Source organism: Terrapene carolina, unplaced genomic scaffold (genome assembly GCF_002925995.2).
Source record: "Terrapene carolina triunguis isolate 2854851 unplaced genomic scaffold, T_m_triunguis-2.0 Scaffold231, whole genome shotgun sequence".
Taxonomy (NCBI): domain Eukaryota; kingdom Metazoa; phylum Chordata; order Testudines; family Emydidae; genus Terrapene; species Terrapene triunguis.
The window spans coordinates 3,103,662-3,125,311 of record NW_020664582.1 but is presented as its reverse complement, the minus strand read 5'-3'; the positions used below and the strand labels follow the sequence as shown (position 1 = coordinate 3,125,311).

At 38.5% G+C, this 21,650-nt stretch overlaps 1 protein-coding gene across 2 annotated transcripts in view; it reads right to left on the bottom strand.

Moving 5' to 3' along the window:
• Positions 1-21,650, bottom strand: part of RABEP1 (rabaptin, RAB GTPase binding effector protein 1) — a 73,898-nt gene that overhangs the window by 18,289 nt on the left and 33,959 nt on the right. Inside the window, exons 5-12 of one of the 2 annotated variants that reach the window (XM_024207660.2) lie at positions 15,810-15,929; positions 15,038-15,094; positions 10,875-11,010; positions 9,877-10,055; positions 8,766-8,891; positions 3,953-4,420; positions 1,309-1,413; positions 377-493 (exon numbers count right to left, since the gene is read on the bottom strand). In XM_024207660.2, the coding sequence (XP_024063428.1) occupies positions 377-493; positions 1,309-1,413; positions 3,953-4,420; positions 8,766-8,891; positions 9,877-10,055; positions 10,875-11,010; positions 15,038-15,094; positions 15,810-15,929 (1,308 nt within the window). The remainder of the gene's footprint in view (positions 1-376; positions 494-1,308; positions 1,414-3,952; positions 4,421-8,765; positions 8,892-9,876; positions 10,056-10,874; positions 11,011-15,037; positions 15,095-15,809; positions 15,930-21,650) is intronic. The other variant, XM_024207661.2, reaches the window with a different exon arrangement.

Sequence of the window (21,650 nt, the reverse complement as noted above, 5' to 3'; positions counted from 1 at the left end):
GTGAAATATAACCTGAATGTTGAATTAACATGGCTTTAGAAGGACTAACAAAATGCTTCAAGAACAAGGGGGGTGACGGAAAGAAGGCAGCGATAACTAAGTGAACTCACAGAAGTAACATTAAATCTAATATGGGCAACAGAGGAGATACAGATATATGCCAGATGCTTGTATAAGATCATCCTGACAAGGTATCAGTACTCTGTAGTAAAAGCAATCCTGGACATTTTCATTTGAGTAGCTCCTAGAGTAGGGAGTCTGCGCAGATCCTCACAATTAAGACGACTATTTGAAAATTAAGAACTGGAATACAAAAACATTCCTTTTGAAGAATCCACTTCTTTGCTACAGTGAAGCTTTTTTTTTTTTTTTTTACCTGAGTAGCAGAGTCTTCACTGCTTTGCTTCATGTAATCTTCCAGCTCCTGTTTATCTTTCATTGTTTTTTCCAGCTGGTCATTAGCCTGCCTCAGCATCACCTGCAGCTTTTTCACCTATATGGTTAGACCAAAAGATTGGAAGCAACCTTTCTTTAAAGGGCAAATCTGTTTCCCCAAAACATGAATGTAATGTAAAAACATTCTGAATTTAGAATTGAGAGTCACAAGAGTTCCTTTGCTGTTTTTCTGCAAAACAGCATGCCTTATTGATTAGATCCATAATGGAATATAGAAAGCTATATTCCAGTGGATCTCTACTACTCAGGATAAGAAAAAGATTCAGTCTTCAGAATCATTAAAGGGTGTCATTCAGACCCGGAATGAAGTCAGAGGGAAGGGTTGAAGGCTTAAAAATTCTTCAGTGCACAGGCAGGGGGGACTCATTATAGATGCTTTAGAATTATTTTATGCTGTTGGCACAAAAGTTACATATAATCTACTTTTGCCTTTGCTGCAGCAGTTCTCATGGTGTCAGTAAATACAATAGAATTTATAAAGTGAAAAGCACTTAAGGAATTATTCAGTTCAGCCCAAAAAATCATTACAAGGATATTTCATTCAGGATGACTGCATAATGCATTTTTACTTTTTGGTAGAACACAGGGTCTTTCATTGCATGATAGCGTAGTACTAAGTAATGTGGCATACTACTTGGCAAATATCTAAGTAGTATGCATATGCAAGCATGCATGATTTCATACACAAATTGCAGCAAATTGGATTACAGCACTAAATTGGCATGAGCTTCCCAGAATTCGAAGTAGCTTAACTAAAATCCCTGAAAATAAAGTAAATAAGATAAAATGGCAGATAGTTAATAGCTACATTCTTGGCCGTTTCTACAGCTAGCCCGGGAAAAAAACCCTTACCTGATCTCTTGTCTCGGCCTCCTGAATCTGGATTCCCTGTAACTGCTTCTCATAATTCGAACACATATCACAGCGTCTTCCCAGCTTGTTTCCTGCATTCTGCACCTGGAGGACACAAAGATATTACTTGCCATAAAGACTTTAAAAGGAATGTCTGAGTGATATATAGACTCACTCATGTTGTGCAATCATAGAATGTTGCTGCAGATAAGAGCTATGGGTGTGGAAAATTTCTGGAAGAGACAGGAGCAGAAGTCATGTAGCAGCAGGATTAAATTATTTTATGCCTAAAGAGCAATATAAACAGAAAGGACCCAAAGACAAGTGATCTAAATGGTTAGAGATGGAAAGACTTCGACATGGAGATCACAAAGACAGGGACTGTTAAGCTTAGAAACGAGACTAATAAGAGGGGATGTGAAAGAGATATAAAAGATAAAGAATGGTAGAGAATGAAATAGGAACACTGATTATCCCTGATGTTATGTAAGAGTAAGTCAATAAAAACAAGAGACAACTAAAAAAAACCACTTGCATAGTTAACCTGTGAAACACACTTCCACCAGGTAGCACTGAGGCCAAAAGCTTAGCAGGATTTAAAAAAATTAAATTTTTACATGGATAAGAATAATATCAATTTTTTTTTATTTTACAAAAATTGTAAGAAGTATAAACACTTATCTTTCTGGGCATAAGCCTGTGGTCAGGAAGAAACTTCCCCTATGAACAGATACCATAATTCCAAGTTTTTCATAAAAAATAATACAGGCAAGATTCCCAGCTGGTGTAAATTACCATAGCACCCTTGATGGAGTTACACCAATTTACGCCAGGTGAGGATCTGACCCCATGATTTTTAGGGCGCTTTCATAGCAAGACAACATCCTGACACTGAAGAAGTTCATGGGAGCTTTGCCATTGACTTCAGTGGGGCCAAGATTCCACATGTGGTCGTTGTAACTCTCAGCAAAACACTATCAGTCAAGGCTCCTTCATGTTTTTTAACAGGCTTGGCTCTATATATGTCCAGCAAGGTGAAGTATGGAGAATGTCCTATTTTCTGAATGGCTTAAAAAAAATTGCAAAATACATATTTTTTCCAAAAGAATACAACACTTTTGGCATTTTTCTTGTAAATTTGTGATTTCCTTCCCCCCCTCCAATAACTTTCCCCACTTTTTGCTATGACATCCAGCCAGCTTTAATTAGGGGGGTTTCTGTCACCTTCCTCTGCTGCACCTGTTACTGCTCAATGTCAGATAGAGGTCCATCTAGTTCAGTATCCTATGTTGCCATTTTTACATTTTAATGGTTTTATTAGGGATTCAGACTAGTGTTTTATCAAAGCAATAGCTACAAGTCAGTGCTGTGAATTGGAATCTCATATGTATTTCTCACTCTCCTCACCACCCACCCAGAGCTGTATTCATAGCTGCCTGAACTGTGGATTATATTCCTGCCTCCAGAATTAAGTGGAAACAGTATTTCTCTCAGAATTCCAAGAAAGGGCTGGAGTAAAATGTCATCCAAATGCCAAGGGAGCAAGAATATGTTCAGAAGGCTATAGAGGACTGGATTCATCCATGAAATCATTATAATGTAGGGTCTCCCTCTACACCACAAGGAAAGGATAATTGCTTTATTCATTCATCTCTTCACTCCTGGCAATCCTTCCTCCTGTGTTTGCTTCGGTCCTGCCTTTTCTTCTCCCCTTTTTGTACTTGCATTTTTACCTTCCTTTCTTCCACTTTATTCTCTCCCATTTCCTCCATTTTAGAGTTTCTTCTTAGCCCCCCCCCCCCCCCCTTCCTTTACATTTTAGTCTATGTGGAGCTGGTGGGCATAGCTGCTGAGCACAACTGCATTCCTTGACGGGAGAACGAGCCTGGGCTTTGAATTTGTCACCATATACAGTTATTAAAGGAACTGACAGATAGAACTCCCCAAAGTGGCACTTGCCTTGGTCAGCTCACAATGAAACTAACTAGAACTGTAATGTGTCAATTTCAATCTGCTGCATGGGGTCCAGGGAAATCTGTTCCTTACAGGGGCAAGTCCCTGAAAAATGTCTGAAGTTGATTATATTGTAGCCTAACTGGCTACAACCATTTTGGTCACTCATCTCTAAACTTTGTTTCCTGCATAACCCTTGGTGGATAAGTGGATCAGTGTTAGGCCCACCACTGTTTCCTGTTAGACTTCTTCATCCTGTCCTGCACCACATTTGGCTCTCCCCACTCCCACATCTCACAGGTGCTTTATATTTTCTTCTCTCCTTTTCATTACTCATCTTTTCTCTATATCTTTTCCCTTACTGCAAGGTCAAAACCACCTTTGAAGCAACAGTCAGATTCCTAAATCAGATCCCCTCTGCAGCCCTTCCTAGTGTAATACACTTCAGGGTTTCATGAAAAAGAAAGTTGACTCTGACTGTTCCTACTCAGGGGAGTCTCCATCTACATCAAGCACGCTTGATGCACAGGACTATCTTCAAATGGAAACTAACCGGGATCACATGAAGCTAGTCAATTTCCTTCTCCAGTTCCTTTGTAGCTGCTGGATTAAATACTACTGCTCCAGAGCAATTCAGAAGCACTGAACACAGAAGCTATACTGAGAAGGGAAGACAAAAGAGACTACTTACCTCCTTCTGAAGCAGATTCCATTCTGTCTCACTAACTAAGCGGTAACCACTAGGAGACACATAAGCACTCTCTACAACCTGTGTAACGCTGGAGAGAAGGGATGCAGTCTCCTCTTGCTCTGGTGTCATTGCTTTGATTGCTTTTTCCTGATCTTTGGTTAACATGAATCCACTTGGCATTTGCAGAGACCCAAGGGAGGCAGTATCAAAGTTCTCAGACACTGAATCTGCTCCAACTAGTGGTCCAAAATCAGATTCATCCAGATTCCCAGCAGATTTTGCTTTGTGGTTGTATCCTAAAGTTTTGGACTGTAAAGATCCCGATGTCCCCAGGCTGTCTGTAGACTGTGCTCTCCGAAGTCCATCTTTAAACAGATCATTGTCTGATTTATTGAAAGACTCACCAGAAGATAATAACAAGTCTGTGTCTAATGAATGGACTGATCCATGAGCACTATTTAAATGTATCTGAAATTGAAAAAAAGAGAAGGTAAGCCAAATTCCTGTCTTTGCACTGGAAGTAACAGCAAAACAAATCGAATACTGGGCGCCAAACATCTGACATGATAGCTACTGATTTAAATTAGCTTTGGTGAGAACATTTGTGACAGCTGAAATTAAGAGTGAAGAGTAAAGATTCAGAACCAAATGGTATACGTAGCTACAGAGTTTTCCCAACATTGTTCTGCTAACAGAGCTCCACTTCCCTAGGAAGTGCACCTCCCTGCCAGCTCACTTAGCAGTGAAAAACAAGCTACACAACGTAGTACCATATTGATTATTTACAAAATTCTGCTTATTAGTGAAAGCAAAATTCCACTGCCAGCTAGCATAAACATCTCCTTTTCTAGAGCAAAACTGGGCTTGATATCAACATCACTAACATTTAAAACAATTATTGTGAATGATTATGAACTGAAGTCAACTGTATAACAACAGGTGTATGTTTTTTCCCCCTTTGCTTGTCTTATACAAAATATCCCTTTGTCCTCCTTGCTCAATATTTTTGTGAGATTTTAATTAAAGAACATGCTTCTCTTCTTAAACTACTGCAACGTATATAAATATATGCATACATAAAGTAAACTGGAAAATTGAATAAGGGTGGAATTAAATGTGTGCATGCACTGAGGATTCTAACATCTCTACAAGCCATGTTAGCTTTATTCTCTGATCTACTCCTTAGAGTTGGGAGTCTGTGTATGTATTCTCTTAATCACAAAACCTAGAATTACAATGCTGTTTTCAAAAATATTTTCCAACATTTTGATGATTTCTGCTTTTAATTTAGAGATGTAAAGCAAATAGCATTTCATCATTCAGTCTAAATTCTTCTAGGTGTTCTTGGTGTCTGTTCCAGAAATGGCTCTTTCTAGGGTTGCCAAGTGGGCTGTCTAAATGGAGGAACTTGTTCCTTCTAACAGTCTGTAAAAGGCTGACTTTTGGTAGTATTCAGGGTTCAGTATAAAGTGTACCTATCTAAATTGGGTTTTTAGTCAGTAACCCTTAAGGCAAAGGTACATGTGTGCAGATACAGAGCAGTAATTTTTCAGAACCGTCCATGGAGTGACTCTCATTCTTTCCTATTTTGAGGAACTGAATAGAAGACACTGTGTAAATAAGTAGATCTAACCACTGTCATTTAATTCAAATTCTGATTAAAAAAAATCTGTATCTGAACAGAATTTGTAACATGCAAGCTTTAGCTCTAATGCAAATCTGAAATGAAGTTATTGATGGAAACTCAACAGCTTCTTAAATAAAATGGGCATGGTAGGCACTACTATTATGGAACAAAATATGCCATAGCATGAATTATGTTGTAGAGACTCAAGTCCATGTGTTAGGCTTGAAGTATTCTGCTCATGCTGTTAACATAAAACTAGGCAGGAGTGGTCAGGATGTAAATTACCGTAATGTTATTACAACTATTAGAGGAAAGCATTTTATCACCACATTTTTAAACACAAAATTAATCAGTAGTATTCTTAAAGTTGTAATGCAACAATGGTACGTATTTTTAAAACAAAGAATCTCTAAAAAACAAACTTCTGGATAAGGCTCAAATTCTGATCAAGAGAAAAGTCTGTTTGACAGTAAACTGCATCCCAATATGCAAGTTTTTGGAGAACTTCTAACAGACAGTTGTTTTTACTGATCGATGTTGAAGAATATCTTTCTTTTTAAATGTTTTTTAAAATTCCATTTTGAATAATCATCCAAGAGAGTAAAGCTAAAACACTTTAATCTGACTAATAACATTGTTTAGTATTTTTCTGCAAGGACCCTTGCAATAGAGAAAACCTTCGATAGAATTTACATGTCACACATTTAAAAAAAAAAAAAAAAGTCGAATGCTGGCTTTTTTTGCATGTATTGATTCATTATTTAAAGCTTGTCTAAGACTTCCTGAAAAATAGCAGCTTCCTTTTTTACGTTACATTTTGTAGGAAATGCAACACAACACATGCTTAAAATGGATGGAGGATGATATGCCTAAAAAGCATGCCTAAAGAGTTTACGCTGTAACCAAGAGGTGGAATTCTGTGTAGGTTACATGTCATTTTAAAAAGATACAGAGAAGGTAACTAGGCTGATGCTACAGTTTGTGCACACAAGCAAATGATCCATGACTTGTAAATCCTATTAAATGTTCTATAGAAGAGAGCTTACAGCTGAAGTATATCAAATTGTGTGAATGACATGACTGATTTGTAGGAGTCATTACCTTCTGTATATATCCAAGCAAGCCATACTCTCTACTCAGAGCATAAAATATTTAAGATATTCCAGCAGGCATGACTGCTAATGCTAAATAAATGCAGCTGTTTAAAAAAAAAAAAAAGCAGTAGCAAATATTGTGTCCCAGGGAATTAAATTAAAATAAAGTGTTCATAGACTGAATGTTCTTTTCACTGGTTCCCAGATTCTTTAATTGGGGCACACAAATGCTAATGGCTTGCTGTACAGTGTATAAAACAAAAGACTGTGAAAGCTAGCACTCTTATTGGAAGATGTGGGAAAAGCTAAGTCTCAATGATTAGGTTGTAGTTGATTTCTCAACCAATTCCAAGGCATCATTACACCATTTGAAGAAACTGAAAAAAATCACTGACTCTTTCTCTTACTAAACAGTCTTCTAGAACCCATGCCTTGTAGCATCCAATAGAGAAATGCATTCAAGCCAGCACACAAGGGGGAAAGTAGATTGAGGACCTGCATTCAATTTTAGACCGACCAAGACAAGGAAATTCAAATTTAAATCTTTTTATCCTTAACTCATCACATCAAATCTAGGCCTTGCAAGTAATCTGAGAACAGTAATGATCCCAAACCATGTGTGCACTGCAGTGTTTATTCATAATTTGGTTTAAGGCAAAGTGAATTTGATAATTTTGTAGTTTAAAGTCAATTCTTTAAAGTACATTTATATATATATATATATATATATATATGTTTATTTTTAATTATTTTAAAAACAAGTTTATTAACAGCAAAAAGGGCTACTGAACTGCTGGTGAATAGCAATACTTCTGTGATGGAAAAAGTGCAAATTATCAAATACTACTGACAATTTAAAAAAGAAAGATGACTGTGACTTCATTATGACAGCCCCGGGTGTTTTGCATGGCAGAAAGGTCTGGAACGTCTGTCTGCATTTTAGACTAGTTTGGGATGTGTATTTTACATTTTGTATATGGTTATCAAATCAGCAGATTGTTAAACACTGTAAAGGTATATTAAACTCTCTCTCTCTCTCTCTCTCTCTCTCTCAAAATTCTCAGGCCTATGTTCTCTCAAAGCATGTGCAAGGCCATGCAAAGTCCCAAATCTATTTTTCAGGGCTTACATATAAGCTTACACAGCATGGAACAAAGGTTTTTTTTAAAACAAAAATGTATCCCTACTAAGCTGCACATCCAAAAAAATGAATGGTCAGGGAATCATTAGAGAGACTAAAGGAACACAAAGAAAAAATGCATTTCAACTAGCCAAGTTTTATATTGTTTCTAAATTTCAAGTTGTGTATTCAATTTTACTTGCTTTTCACAAATGAACAATTGAGGCAATTTCAAATATTATTTCACTCTTCACAAAATGCACAGTAATAGTATAATTTACACAGTATACACCAAAAAAAACGGATTGTTGTCAATGGTATCTCTCTTCTTTGGCAGTTCTAACAGGGGCTACTTAATACTGGGATACCCAGCTCAAGAAGACGCAACGAAACTTCAGTGCAGAGTCCTAGCTTCTGGATTGGATAGAGCAGCTTCCCTTTGGCTGCTAAAAACATGGGAACAGATCCTCAACTTGAGAAAATTGTTGTAGCTCAACTGAAGTTAATGGAGCCATGACATTTTACACCAGCTGAAGATCTGTCTCAATTATTAGTTTATGGCCAAAGACTAATTGGATTGATACAAAATTAGCATGAAATTCACCAGGTACCAGTTAGCATGACAGAGAGAGGAAAATCTCGTATGTCATAATTTTGCTGGTTTTTAATGCAGAAGGCTTAGACAGAGGGTGGTCAAAAGTACAGGTTATGAGGCACACTTTCTAATTTTAATAATGTAATACAGTTCTGTTATACTGAAAATACAAAAAGTTATAATTCTAAAAAGCTTATCCATTGGAAGAGTCGTAGTTCAGTATTTATTCAAACAAATGCTATTCAAAAATAGTCACCATTTAGTAGGAATTATAGCCAGCAGCGGATAAACAAATACATACTTATCAAGGGTGCTTACTGAACACCTTGGGAAACGCATACTATACAAAGTTGTTTTGAACTACTCATTTGTTTTACCTCTTCATTAAGGAACTGCGTAAGGGATTCTTCATGGGTTAGAGAGCATACTACTTTTGTTTCATCATCTGGATCTTGCTGTTTCTGTTTCTTCCCTTTGCTAAGTCGCTGCTGTTCATCGTCTTCCTAGAAGCAAGTTGTAAACAAAAAAGCATTTAAACAGGATTCATTTCTGGCTTATTCCACTGGAATTTGAACTTGGTGGTCATCACATGAACTCCCCTAATAAATCAAACTGCAGAGGGAAGGTAACTGGGAAGGTCACTGATGGGAGAAAAACAAATATCACTTTTACAAGAGAAAGCTTCTACTTTAGCTCAATGTGGCACCATATACCTCTCTCACTACTGGTGGCTGATTCATGGATCCACAGTGAGCTTTGTTCCAAAAGGAATTGCTTATTTACTTCCCTTCTTATGTCAAGTACGATGAAACAGGTAAAAACCCAAAACTGCTTAAGCTGGTTATCCTATGGAACTTGCTAGCAACATGCCTGTACACACTGAATGGTCCCAACTCCATTAACAAAAGCATGGAAATCAGAACAAAACTAGATGAAATTAACTGCCTTAGGCACATTGAAAAATGCAAAGAAACCATACAAGATGACAAACATCAAGGAATGTTTATTTTTTTTAAATTGTGATCTTGAAGCACACATCTTGAAGCACACAATTTAACCTTTCTTTCTAGTAGCACTTGCAACCAAGTCCCTTTAATTTATTCAGGGGCCAATCACTGTTTACAAAAAATACAAGGCAGTCAAAACTTGCCATTCCAATTTCCTTGACCCAGGCCTTGGATACTGGAGGTGACTTCCAAGCTTAATCTCTAGCCACTCTTACATTTCCATGTAATGAACTTGGCAGCATTGCCACACAACTATACCCGTATACTGGTATGCCAGTATTTATCTATCAGTTTTTCAGAAACTTAGACAGAACCTTTTAATAATTTCTTAGAAGGTGTAACTAATAATTTAGGCTATACTTTGTAAAATGTAAGAGCCAAAATCATGTGTACTCCTGTCCACAGATTGTACATTTAATAACTATTATATCGTATTAACTCAACAATGTCACACTATAAATAAAGTGAAGACACAAGAAACCTGATCCTTCTTTTTCAGTTCTTCAACTTGTCGGAGCTGTTCAGAGGTCAGAACGATTTCCATACGTTGCATGTCCCTCATCAACAAACGCTGAGACTCCAAGAACTGGTCATTGGCCCTCTGCCAGGTATGTTTCAATTGGTTATGCTGCTGTCGCTCTTGGTCTAACAGATGGCAGACTATTCAGGAAGCAAAAAGTGTTATTCTTAATTGGATTGTAATGGTTGACCATTTTACTTTTCTCCAGACAGTCTTAGGAATTAAAGTAACTGTTAGGACTCTGCAGAAAATAAATTAATCTGAGTTTAATAATTGAAACATATTAAGCTTTCTAAAGTCCCAAGAGTTGATAGGGTTAGAGGCATGAGTTACTAACAATAATATTCTTATTATTTCAATGCCCAGAAGCTGAAGAATGATAGGAATTTACCATAAGCAAAATTACGAATGCAATCTGTTGTCTCAGGAGTTCATTTATTTCAAAGGAAAATTTGCCTCTTCATACTCCTTTTTAGTGGTATTACATGGTATTTGCAGTTGCACATGAGCACAAATGTGCACGTAGGCATACATCCTCCTTTCCCATTATTCATAAAACTCTGACATAAGAGTGTATGCTGATTAGAGTTGGGATCATGCCCTTTTGTGTTTCAACAATCCTTGGCATACTGTGTTACTAGAAACACATATTACTGTTACTAATAATTCTACCCAGGGATACCAGAAAAATCAGGATAACAATGAGAGCAAAGGCTGTGATACCATCAGAGCCTAGTACAAGTTCGACAAGTTCTTTGGTGAAAATAAGTGGATCACCCACTGCAAATATATGGAACAGTACTAGAATCATTTGTTGGGTAGAAACTTCAAGTGCCTTAGTGTTTAAAATATTTGGTCAGTAAGCCAAGATAAGAAACCAAGAGAAAAAGCTTTGTCTACATTGTCTTCCAAATCTTTAGCGTAGGCAAAAGTCAGACTGACTGCTGTTATGTAGTTACCTTCATGAAGTTCTTTCCGTAATTTCTCAGCATCTTCTTGCAAGACTGATTTCTGAGTATTCAGAACAGCCACATACATCTCTAAATCTGTCCTACATGACTTCTCAGCTTCCAGGTAATGGTTCAGTTCTTTAACCTGAGGAAGGTAAGTGAAGCGGGGGGAGGGGAGGGGACATAACAATTTAGGGTTACAATGATAGAGATTTTATTTTTGTTATATATTACTGTATTGACTGTTGTGATTATGTGTAGGTGATGAGCTCAACTTTATTTATAGGAATAACAAATAACTGACGATCTATTGTGCAAGGACAATACATATTTAGATCATTATGTAAACTAGTTCCTCATTTATGTTCAGAGTACATAAGTATATAGTTAGAGATTTGGCAGGTAGCACTGAACCATGATGGCAACTTTGAGTATTTACATGCTGACTCCAGTGACTCCAGAGTATCCCTACTAAAATCATGTATTGAGTCCTTGTATTTTGACATCCCCAGACAGTTAATTTATCCTTAAATAGCAAAAGCAAGCAGATCATTAACAGTTTAAATGCTTTCCAGTAACACTGTTTTGGCAGCCAGGAGTAGGAACATATTACTGATCTGGAACATCTTATGCTGCATTTACATTCATAATGCTAAGGGCATATTGGTAGCGTGCCAAGAGCCGGAAGGCTACATGTGCATATAAGTATATATAAATGCTATAATAAGAAATATATGCAGCCATATTAGAAAGCTTGTACTTCTTTGCTACATATAGACAATAGAAATTGAGTACAATGGCAAAATCCTGCAGTTACACAGAAAGGACAGCTGGCGGCCACCTTTCATGATCTTGCCGTTTACATCTGGTCCCAAAGCCACGCACTGTCCATAGCTGCAGCAGTACAGCTGAAATTCAAAAGGGGACAAGTTCTCCGAACGTATTTTGAAATAAAAATAATAATGGCTACAAGAGTCTCTAGTAAAGAATAAAATTGTCAGACACAGAGATAGATGAACATAATTTGTTGGGGAAGAGTCAACATGGTTTTTGTAAAGGGAAATCATGTCTCACCAATCTACTAGAATTCTTTGAGGGGGTCAACAAGCATGTGGACAAGGGGGATTCAGTGGATATAGTGTACTTAGATTTTCAGAAAGCCTTTGACAAGGTCCCTCACAAAAAGCTCTTAAGCAAAGTAAGCTGTCATGGGATAAGAGGGAAGGTCCTCTCTTGGATTGGTAACTGGTTAAAAGATAGGAAACAAAGGGTAGGAATAAATGGAAAGCAGTAAATAGTGGTGTCCCCCAGGGGTCTATACTGGGGGCCCAGTCCTATTCAACATATTCATAAATGATCTGGAAAAAGGGGTAAATAGTGAATGGCAAAATTTGCAGATGATACAAAACTACTCAAGATAGTTAAGTCCCAAGAAGACTGCGAAGAACTACAAAAGGATCTCACAAAACTGGGTGACTGGGCAATAAAATGACAGATGAAATTCATTGTTGGTAAATGCAAAGTAATGCACATTGGAAAACATAATCCCAACTATACGTATAAAATGATGATCTTGGAGTCATTGTGGATAGTTCTCTGAAAACATCCACTCAATGTGCAGCAGCAGTCATAAAAGTGAACAGAATGTTGGGAATCATTAAGAAAGGGATAGATAATAAGACAGAAACTATCATATTGCCTCTATATAAATCCATGTCTTGAATACTGCGTGCAGATGTGGTCGTCCCAACTCAAAAAAGATATATTGGAATTGGAAAAGGTTCAGAAAAGGGCAACAAAAATTATTAGGGGTATGGAAAGTCTTCCATATGAGGAGCGATTAATAAGACTGGGACTTTTCAGCTTGGAAAAGAGATGACTAAGGGAGGATAGGATAGACGTCTATAAAATCAAAACTGGTGTGGAGAAAGTATAAATAAGGAAGTGTTATTTATTCCTCATAACACAAGAACTAGGGTCACCAAATAAAATTAATAGGCAGGAGATTTAAAACAAACAAAAGGAAGTATTTTTTCACACAACACACAGTCAACCTGTGGAACTCCTTGCCAGAGGATGTTGTGAAGGCCAAGACTATAACAAGGTTCAAAAAAGAACTTGATAAATTCATGGAGGATAGGTCCATCAATGGCTATTAGCCAGGATGGGCAGGGATGATGCCCCTAGCCTCTGTTTGCCAGAAGCTGGGAATGGGCGACAGGGGATGGATCACTTGATGATTACCTGTTCTGTTCATTCCCTCTGGGGCACCTGGCATTGGCCACTGTTGGAATACAGGATACTGGGCTAGATGGACCTTTGTCTGACTCAGTATGGTCGTTCTTATGTTCTCTGCTGTGGCATACGAGAAGGGTCTTGTGGTCACTTAGTCTGTGCCTCCATATCCCCCCGCCCACCCTACAAAATAGGGAAAAATTTGTACTTCCCTAACTCACAAAACGTGTTGTATTAATATAGGTGGAATATATGGGTCAAAGGTGTTAATATAACCCAGTCACTGTTTAATATTAAACAGTGTTAAGCAAGGTTCCGGGTCTGGTATACAGTTTGCTTAGTACCATGACATATACACCATTAAAATAATAAATTATTACAACTGTAGTTTAAATTCATCAGGATTTGTGAGGCAAGCAGATACCAAGGGTGGGACCATATGTAAAAAGTACCTAAGAATGGCAGACAATGAACTAAGCAGTCATAAGTCTTTGATTTCTTATGAAAACTATAGCATCCTAACACAACAACATGAAATCAAAACTACCAGACAACTCTGGAGGGGTTCCCAGGAGCTTACCCCGATCGTCCACAACTTTAGATGTAACACCATGACATGACATGGAAGTCATGACAGATGCCCAGAAGTACAGTTCCAAGATCACCTTCCTGCTGCAACATACCATAAATGTTGGGGCCACATTTTCGCACAATAGGATGCAAATAACTCCCACTGACTTTGGTAAGGGTTACTCATTCTGTGGGGTGGGAAATATAACTCCTGGAAGATTGACATGGGGAGGGGTGGAAAAGCAGGAGACAGAGACTGCTCTCACTGATTGACTCCTGCCTGAAAAGCATACAAATTTGGGAAAACAGTTGTGTGAGCTCCCAGATAGATTTGAGGGACTTCAACAGGCCAAAAAACCAAAACCAAATGATCACTCGTTATATACCATCTGGCAAGGCTCAGGCCAACCTAGCGCCTAAATAATACTTTGCACCTTATGAACAATAGAAATTGATGAAATTAAAACTAAAACTTCAACATATTTGTGAGGCAGGTAAGTGGAGGCAAGGGATCAAAGAGTCAGAGAAGTATGTCTGGCAAGGACTTACTTGCTATGCAAGACAAACTGCAATCCTTCCTGATGGTGCAAGAAGGATGACTGAAACATCCAATACGAGAACTTTAGATGGACAAAATGTTGGAGCTGAACAACAGCATTAAAGATCTAAGTCAGCATTAATGGTGTCAACTATCACCTCTTTTGGTGGGAAATACTTTACAAAATGAAGCCCATCATAAAAAAAAAAAAACAGTTACAAGTTTTACAAAATTCAGGCTCGTGTACCTATTTTGTGGGTATCCCACTAGGAGAGAGACCGATTCCTGTAACATTGATGAAGTTGCTACCAAAATTGCTCATCCTGAATAATGTAGATGATCAATTATGTTTAGACAGAAGCTACTGAATACTTGTAAAAGAACAGGATGAAAAGAATAATTCCAGATGCTACTATCATAATCTTTATGAAGAAAGTCCTGACTACTTTGGAAAACAAGAATTTATAAGAGGGAGAGGAATGGATTCACTTTTTCCCTGACTTCAGTCTAACAATGCAAATCAAGAGTGAGGCACTAAGGGAAAAAGCAGAATCTTATTCCCAGACAAAATCTGGGCTATTCAAAAAACAAAAATCATCTTCTGGATGAGAAGCCTGTAAACTGGAAAGAATCTGCGAGGAAGATGAGGAAGAGAAACACAAATCAATGATGAGTATGGTCTGCCAGTCAGACTGGTGTGCTTTTTCCGCCTCTTCAAGAAAAAAAAAAAAAAAAAAGATGTATATTGTTCTGTATGTGAGGGACATCCATTAGCCTTTTAAATGGATGTATACTGTAAGTTTGCAAGGCAGGCTAATACTTTACTTACCTTCCTTGTAGCTCCTGAATACTCTGGATCTTTTGGGAATTTCAGTATATTTGATTTCTAAGATGGAAAAACAGATGCTTCAATTGCCACCTTCCCCTCCCCATAAACAGTAGACAAAATGCAGCTAATCTGTGGCAATATAGTGCTCATTTCTTTATTCCCTTTGGCTGATTTTTTTTTTTAGCAAATTGGGTTAAACATGTCTTCTAGCCTAATAGATGGAGCAAAAAATTTGGATAAGTAAAGCTTTATAGAAAAAATGCTAGAAGTTGGTGCTAAGAGATCAATGTAAGATGTAACAAAATTCTAAGAAAGTGAATCTAGCAACCTCTGGAGGGGAAGCCCCAGTTCTAGAAGATTAAAAACACTGCCAATTACAAAACTTCCTTTGTGGCTTTAAATGGCCTATAATGCAGTGACACCTAATTGCTTGAGAGGACAGACTATATCTACCTATATGGAGCTTTATTACTGATATTTCTGATCATCTAAACTACATGAGCTCAGCTTTAAGCATGAATAATTTTTACACGTTACCAGATCCTCAAAATAGAAACACAGCTTAATATGTACAGTCTAGATAAATAGTATAGTTTTATTTGCAAGACAAGGGCAGACACTTAAATTGTTCATTTCCCACTTCACATTACATCTTTATTTGTGTATCTGACGCAAAGTTTGCAATCAGTTGTTTGTATCAATAAACTGCCATAATGCAAGATGCACATTCTCTCTGCAGATATAGATTAAAATAGTTAGAATTTCACCTCACCTTTGAAGCCTCCTGTTCTTTTATCTTTTCTTCAGCTTCTGTTAGTTTTTCCTTTAAAACTGCGATCTCTTTCTCCATAGGCATCACGACTGAACGAAGTTTCTCAGCATCCTCTTGGGCCTGAAATCAGTTGGTAATGTGTTAATGCAACATATTACTTTGCAATAAAAACAAAAAGTCGTCTTCCACAAGAGAAATGAACAAAATTGATATGCCAAAAATCAAACCACACTTTTGCTTATAATATTTGTTATATTACTTATATATTTAGCTAGTCCCAAGTGTTCTCTAGGATAAAATAAAATTCGTCCCATTCGTTGAAAGCAATGGAATTGGCCAAATTCATCCATGGATGTACATGTGTCTGCTTTTACAGGAGAAAGCTAGTACATCTTTCCCCTTCCTAACTAGAATGATCATGAGTTTTAAAACAGGTACATAGAGTTATTCTGTATTTAAAAAGCGTAGCCTTTTCACCAAGAAGATGCTAGGTAGAATACAGAGAGAAAGGGACAAAGATCATGCAATTGCAACACAAAATTAGTTACTGACTATTGGCTTACTGACTCTTGAGGTTCAAAAGGCGCAGGTAACATACAGTAATACTGTATAACTGTTTCATGGGCTTTGGAAGGCTACTTTTAGATTTAAAGAATTATTGATAAAGCATCAAGCAATTTTCAGTGTTACCATACTATGTATTTCAAAATCGGATAAACAAAGCTGTCAAACACATGGCTTTTTTTCAGTTAGTGCTGAAAAAATTAAAAAATTGGATGAGAGAATGAGAAGACTCCTATGAGAAAGCAGGAAGAGGAGGAAAAAGAGAGCCAGGTAAAAAAATAGTAAGAATTAAAATAGGACGATGCAGTAAGTACTCAAATTCAGAAGTATGTAGGTTGGAAGCTGGCCTTGATATCCCAACATCTGACATTTTTTCAAGTGTGTACTGGAGCCTTTCCAAGTTACAAAAAGTGACTGCTCCAGCAGAATCAGCAGCAATTATTCAATGGAATTCTTCAGACTCAAAAATTCATAAGTAACATATAGAGCTATTGTTTAAGCTGGAAAAAAAATCTAGATGCACCATTTATTTTTGGTTTCTGTTTATGGATTGGAACCTCATCTTTTCCTCTAGCTTCTGCTGGAGGAGGTTGGCATAAGGATAAACAAGAACTGCAATTCAAAAGAAAAGCTTCAAAGAGAACATTTCATGTAGCAGTAGATGTCACCAGCCAAGGCAGCACTAGCACTGACCAAATTCCTGTTTTCTGGTCAATCTGCCGACAAACACTTGTTTTGAACACAACTTCCAATTATGAAGATAGCTAATGAAATATCCTAATTGTTTTAAAATATGTTTTGGCATGTTCTCTTTTGAAAGAAGATTCCAATTTCTTCATGCTTCGCTCATTTCTAATGCACCTTGCCAGTGCCATTTCTGCCTGTCTAAACAAACAAATCTGTAAGAATGAGAAACCACCTCCACAAAGCATAGTAAGTTCACTGCCTACAAGGAGGAACTGGCAATGTGTAGTAGATATGCCTCACTGGCACACAACAGTCAGCCTAGCAATTAAGTTCTTCAAACACCAGGAGCTGCTTTGCTGAACATTTCTCTCAATTGTACTGTTCAGTGGATCTGAAACCCCCATAGCTGCTCACTACAGCCTATATTAAGAGACAATCTAAATTTTTTCAGGACTTTAATAACTTCTCTAACAATCTCTTTTCCAACTACTACTAACATCTCCAACAGCCTTTCATTGCAAGTTTTAATTTCTCATGGCTGAGTCCTAAACACAAAGTAAAGGACAATTTTAATCTCTACTGCTGTACCTGGTGAGTTCAGTGAAAGAGCAAGGGAGGTCAGCGAAGGCAAAACTGGACTGTTCAGCAGCAATCAAGTGGAAAGATGGAAAGTGATATGTACATTTCAATGGGATTGATTTTGGTACAGTTTTTCCCTTCTCTGTGGTTAGAAATAAGCATTTAGGCTCAGAATTAAAGTGTGCGTAAGATACATATAAAGGTCACTTCAACACTGTAATACTGAACTGTGCATTCCAGGATTGTCTAACTTGCTTGGTCATTGGTCTCCTTTCCACATCTGCAACTACTATAAACTGAGGCAAAGCCTAATCCTTGGTGTCCTAGAGAAGGCTGAAGGTCCTACTCAATTCTTATTAAAAATACAGTACCTAGCCTGTGGGAGAAGTTTGCTTTCAGGGAGTGCATTCTGTTCTTCAGTATTTATTGGACACCACGAGAAAGAATGCTCTGCAAGGCTCATGCAGGTATAACTTCATAGAGTTTAAGGCCAGAAGGGACCATTAGATCATCTAGTCTGACCTTCCGTAAAACAGGTCATTAAATTTCACCCAGCTATCTCTGTATTGAGCCGAATAACTTGTGCTTGGCTAGAGCATATCTTCCAGAAAGGTATTCAGTCTTGATTTGAGGACATGGAGACATGGAAAATCCACCTCTTCCCTTGGCAGTTTGTTAAAAATTTGGGACTAATTTCTAACGTGAATTTCACTTCAGCTTCCAACCACTGGTTTTTATTATACTTTTCTCCGCTAGACTGAAGAACCCATTAGTACCTGGTATTTTCTCCCCAAAAGAGTATTTTTACAAAAGAGTAATCAAGCCACCACTCAATCTTCATTTTGATAAGCTAAACAGACTGAGCTCTTTAAGTCTCCCACTACCAGGCATTTTTCCAAGCCCTTGAACATTTTTGTGGGTTTTTTTTCTGCACCATCTTAACTTTTTGAACATCTTTTTAAAAATGTTGATACCAGAACTGGATGCAGTATTCCAATATTGGTCTCATCAATGCCATATACATAGATATATGCCACAGCATTGCACTGGGATCCCATATTCAGTTGCTATGACAACCAATTTCTTTCCAGAGTCACTGCTTTCCAGGATACAGTCGACCATTCTCTCTAGGTAAGGACTACATTCCTTGTTCCTAATGAATAACTTTGCATGGGCTGTATAAACACATTTTATTTGAATGGGTCCAGTTTACCAAGTGATCCATGTTGTTCTGTATGACTGTTCTATCCTCATCCTTATCATTCCACCAATCTTTATCTTTATTTATTTTATCAGCAGTGATTTTACACTGACTTCCAGCTCATTGATGAAACATTGGGCCTAGTACTGATTTTACACTTAATGTAAAATAATGGCAAAGCTGATATGGGGATTCAATTAATTAAAAAAAGAAAATTTAAGGATAGAATATAATTAATACCAGTGAACTTGGTTGGAATGGTCCTTTGTTTGGCCACACTGAATATAAACCAGGTCATGATCACTGGTCCCTAGGCAACCATGAATTTACAGTCCAGTGATGGATTCATCTTTATCTGTCATAATGAAGTCCAAACTAGAGTTACCTCATGTTGGTGCAATATGTTTGTGTTAGAAAATGTATACTTTTTAGAAACTCTAGCTGTATGAGACCTCAAGCATACCTCCAAAACTGAAGTCCCACATACCACCACAAATTTTTCTTTCCACACATTAGAGACAAATTCTGAAGGAGAAACTCATCTTGTCCTCCAGTTTGATTCGGTAGTCTGTAGCAGATCCCCACCAGTATCCCCTACTGGGTTTTATTAGTTAGAACACTGATCCCCATGCATTCAAAATCCTATGGTTCTGAGTTATTAATGACTCTAAAACAGGTAACGGTGTCTTTAATGTAGAGTACCAAGCTCTCACAATCTCGTTTTACCCACTCTATCCTTCCTACCCACATTATAACAAGTGACCCCAATCGAGCACTGCTACCGAAAATCTCTGAACTGCAGTGCAAGGACACACCGACACCTGAAGTGGAGCACCCAAAGTGACACACATCTCGAAGAACCCTCATTACTACATAAGGTGAGTAACTTCCTCTTTTAATGTTCTAATCACGCAAGTTATCCCAGCAGGTTTCAGTAATGTCAATTACATCAAATTTCTTAATGATAATTTTTTAATTCCCGTACTTGTTACTCAGACTCTTAGTGCTGGTATATAAGCAACTGAAAAATGTCTTCTCTTCACATTCTTTGCCACATCGGTTCAATTTATTCGCAAAACGCTGAGTTTGAATCACACCAACTGTTCTTCAGATGGTGAATAAGCGATGTGAGATGATAATCTTAGGAAAAAAGATCTTGTGGTCAAATCTCCCACTCACTTAAATGGTCCCAAAAATTCACCCCAGGCTTTTTATGCAAATCTATTTAAGAGAAGAAAAAGAATGAACCCTTCCAAATTTCTGACACAGTCTGAATTATTTCTAATACTTCCCCCCCCTCCCAAAAAAGTTTTCCAACAGATATCAGCTACTTTTTTTTAAAAAAGGGAAAAAAGTCTGAAAGACCTCACACAAACAGAAGGGAACAGGAAAAATGTATCTGTGCTTGCCTGAAAATTTCCTTTGGAGTAATAAGGTCCTCAGATCCATTACAATTGGCACTTAAACATATTTGCAGCTGGGGGCAGAATAAGACCTGTCAGGTACTGGCAGCAGGGGAATGCCCCGCTCTCTGAAATTCCCTCCAGCTGAGAACTTCCACAGCCAAGATCACTCATATTTATGTTCCTAAATTACAGATTTTGTTAACTATACTTTGAAGGGGTGGGGAAGAAAACAGCTTCCTCTACTGCAAAGCATGGTAACTGCTACTCCTTGGATGTCAATTTCCATCTCTATTCTGGATGACTGTTTATCTCCAAAGTGAGCTGGATCTGTGGATCTTATTACTTATAGTAAGGAAAATTTTCAGGTAAGCACAGATTTTTCCCATTCTTCTTTGCGCTAAAGTCCTCAGAACCATTACAAGAGGATTTTCTTAGCAGTGTGCCCTGAACGTGGGAAGCAGGATTATCCTTTAAATATGGACATCCAAAAGGGGAGGCAAGGGGGCTTCCTGGACCTGAGAGGGGCCCAGCCCCTAGGAGCACATGCAGTGACGGTGACCGGTGGGGGGGCGGGGGGAAGAGAGCTGTGGGGGGGAACTGTGGAGTTCTCGTCTCTGGCCCCAGCCCCGGGGGCAGCCTGCCTGCACCCCAAGCTCCTCATCCCTAGCCCCGCCCCACCCCAGAGCCCACACCCCCAGCCAGAGCCCTCACTCCTCTGCACCCCAACCCTCTGCCCTAGTCCTGAGCCTCTCCCACATCCCAACCCCCTTCCTGGACCTGAGCCCCTCCCACACCCCAAACCCCTTATCCCCCGCTCTCACCCCCCCCCGCACCCCAACCCTCTGCCCCAGCCCCCTCCCACACTCCAAACCCCTCAGCCCCACCCCAGTAATTTTGTTATGTGCACCAATATGCGGAGGGGACTGGGGGGGGAGATGGAGGACGACATGACTTGGACCATTCTGGGCACCACTAAAAATTATACAAACTTGCTGCCCCTGCCTAGAAACTCTACCCTTTTTTATTGCATGGGAACCACATGGACCAGATAGGTCTGCATTTTCCCTGAAGTTCTCAGCCTGGGATATGAGAAAGGATCACCAGGAGTGGGGGACCATTAGAGATGGCAGCAAAGACCCTTTACCGCACTTTGGGAGGAGGCAGCAGTGGCTGAGCTCTGCAGTCAGAGATGTGGTTGCTGGTGTGAGCTATAAGGGCTCAGTAGTGATCTTCCATCTAGCACACTGCCCTATGGCTTCACTCCTGTCATGGAGATGGGGGAGATCCTGAGCCATTTCTTTTCCATTATGCCTGACTTCTATCCTGCTCAGGAAGGGGGCCAAGGCAACCCCACCCAAACCGGGCTGTGAAGGAAACTGCACTCTGCTCACAGAGCCAGCCAAG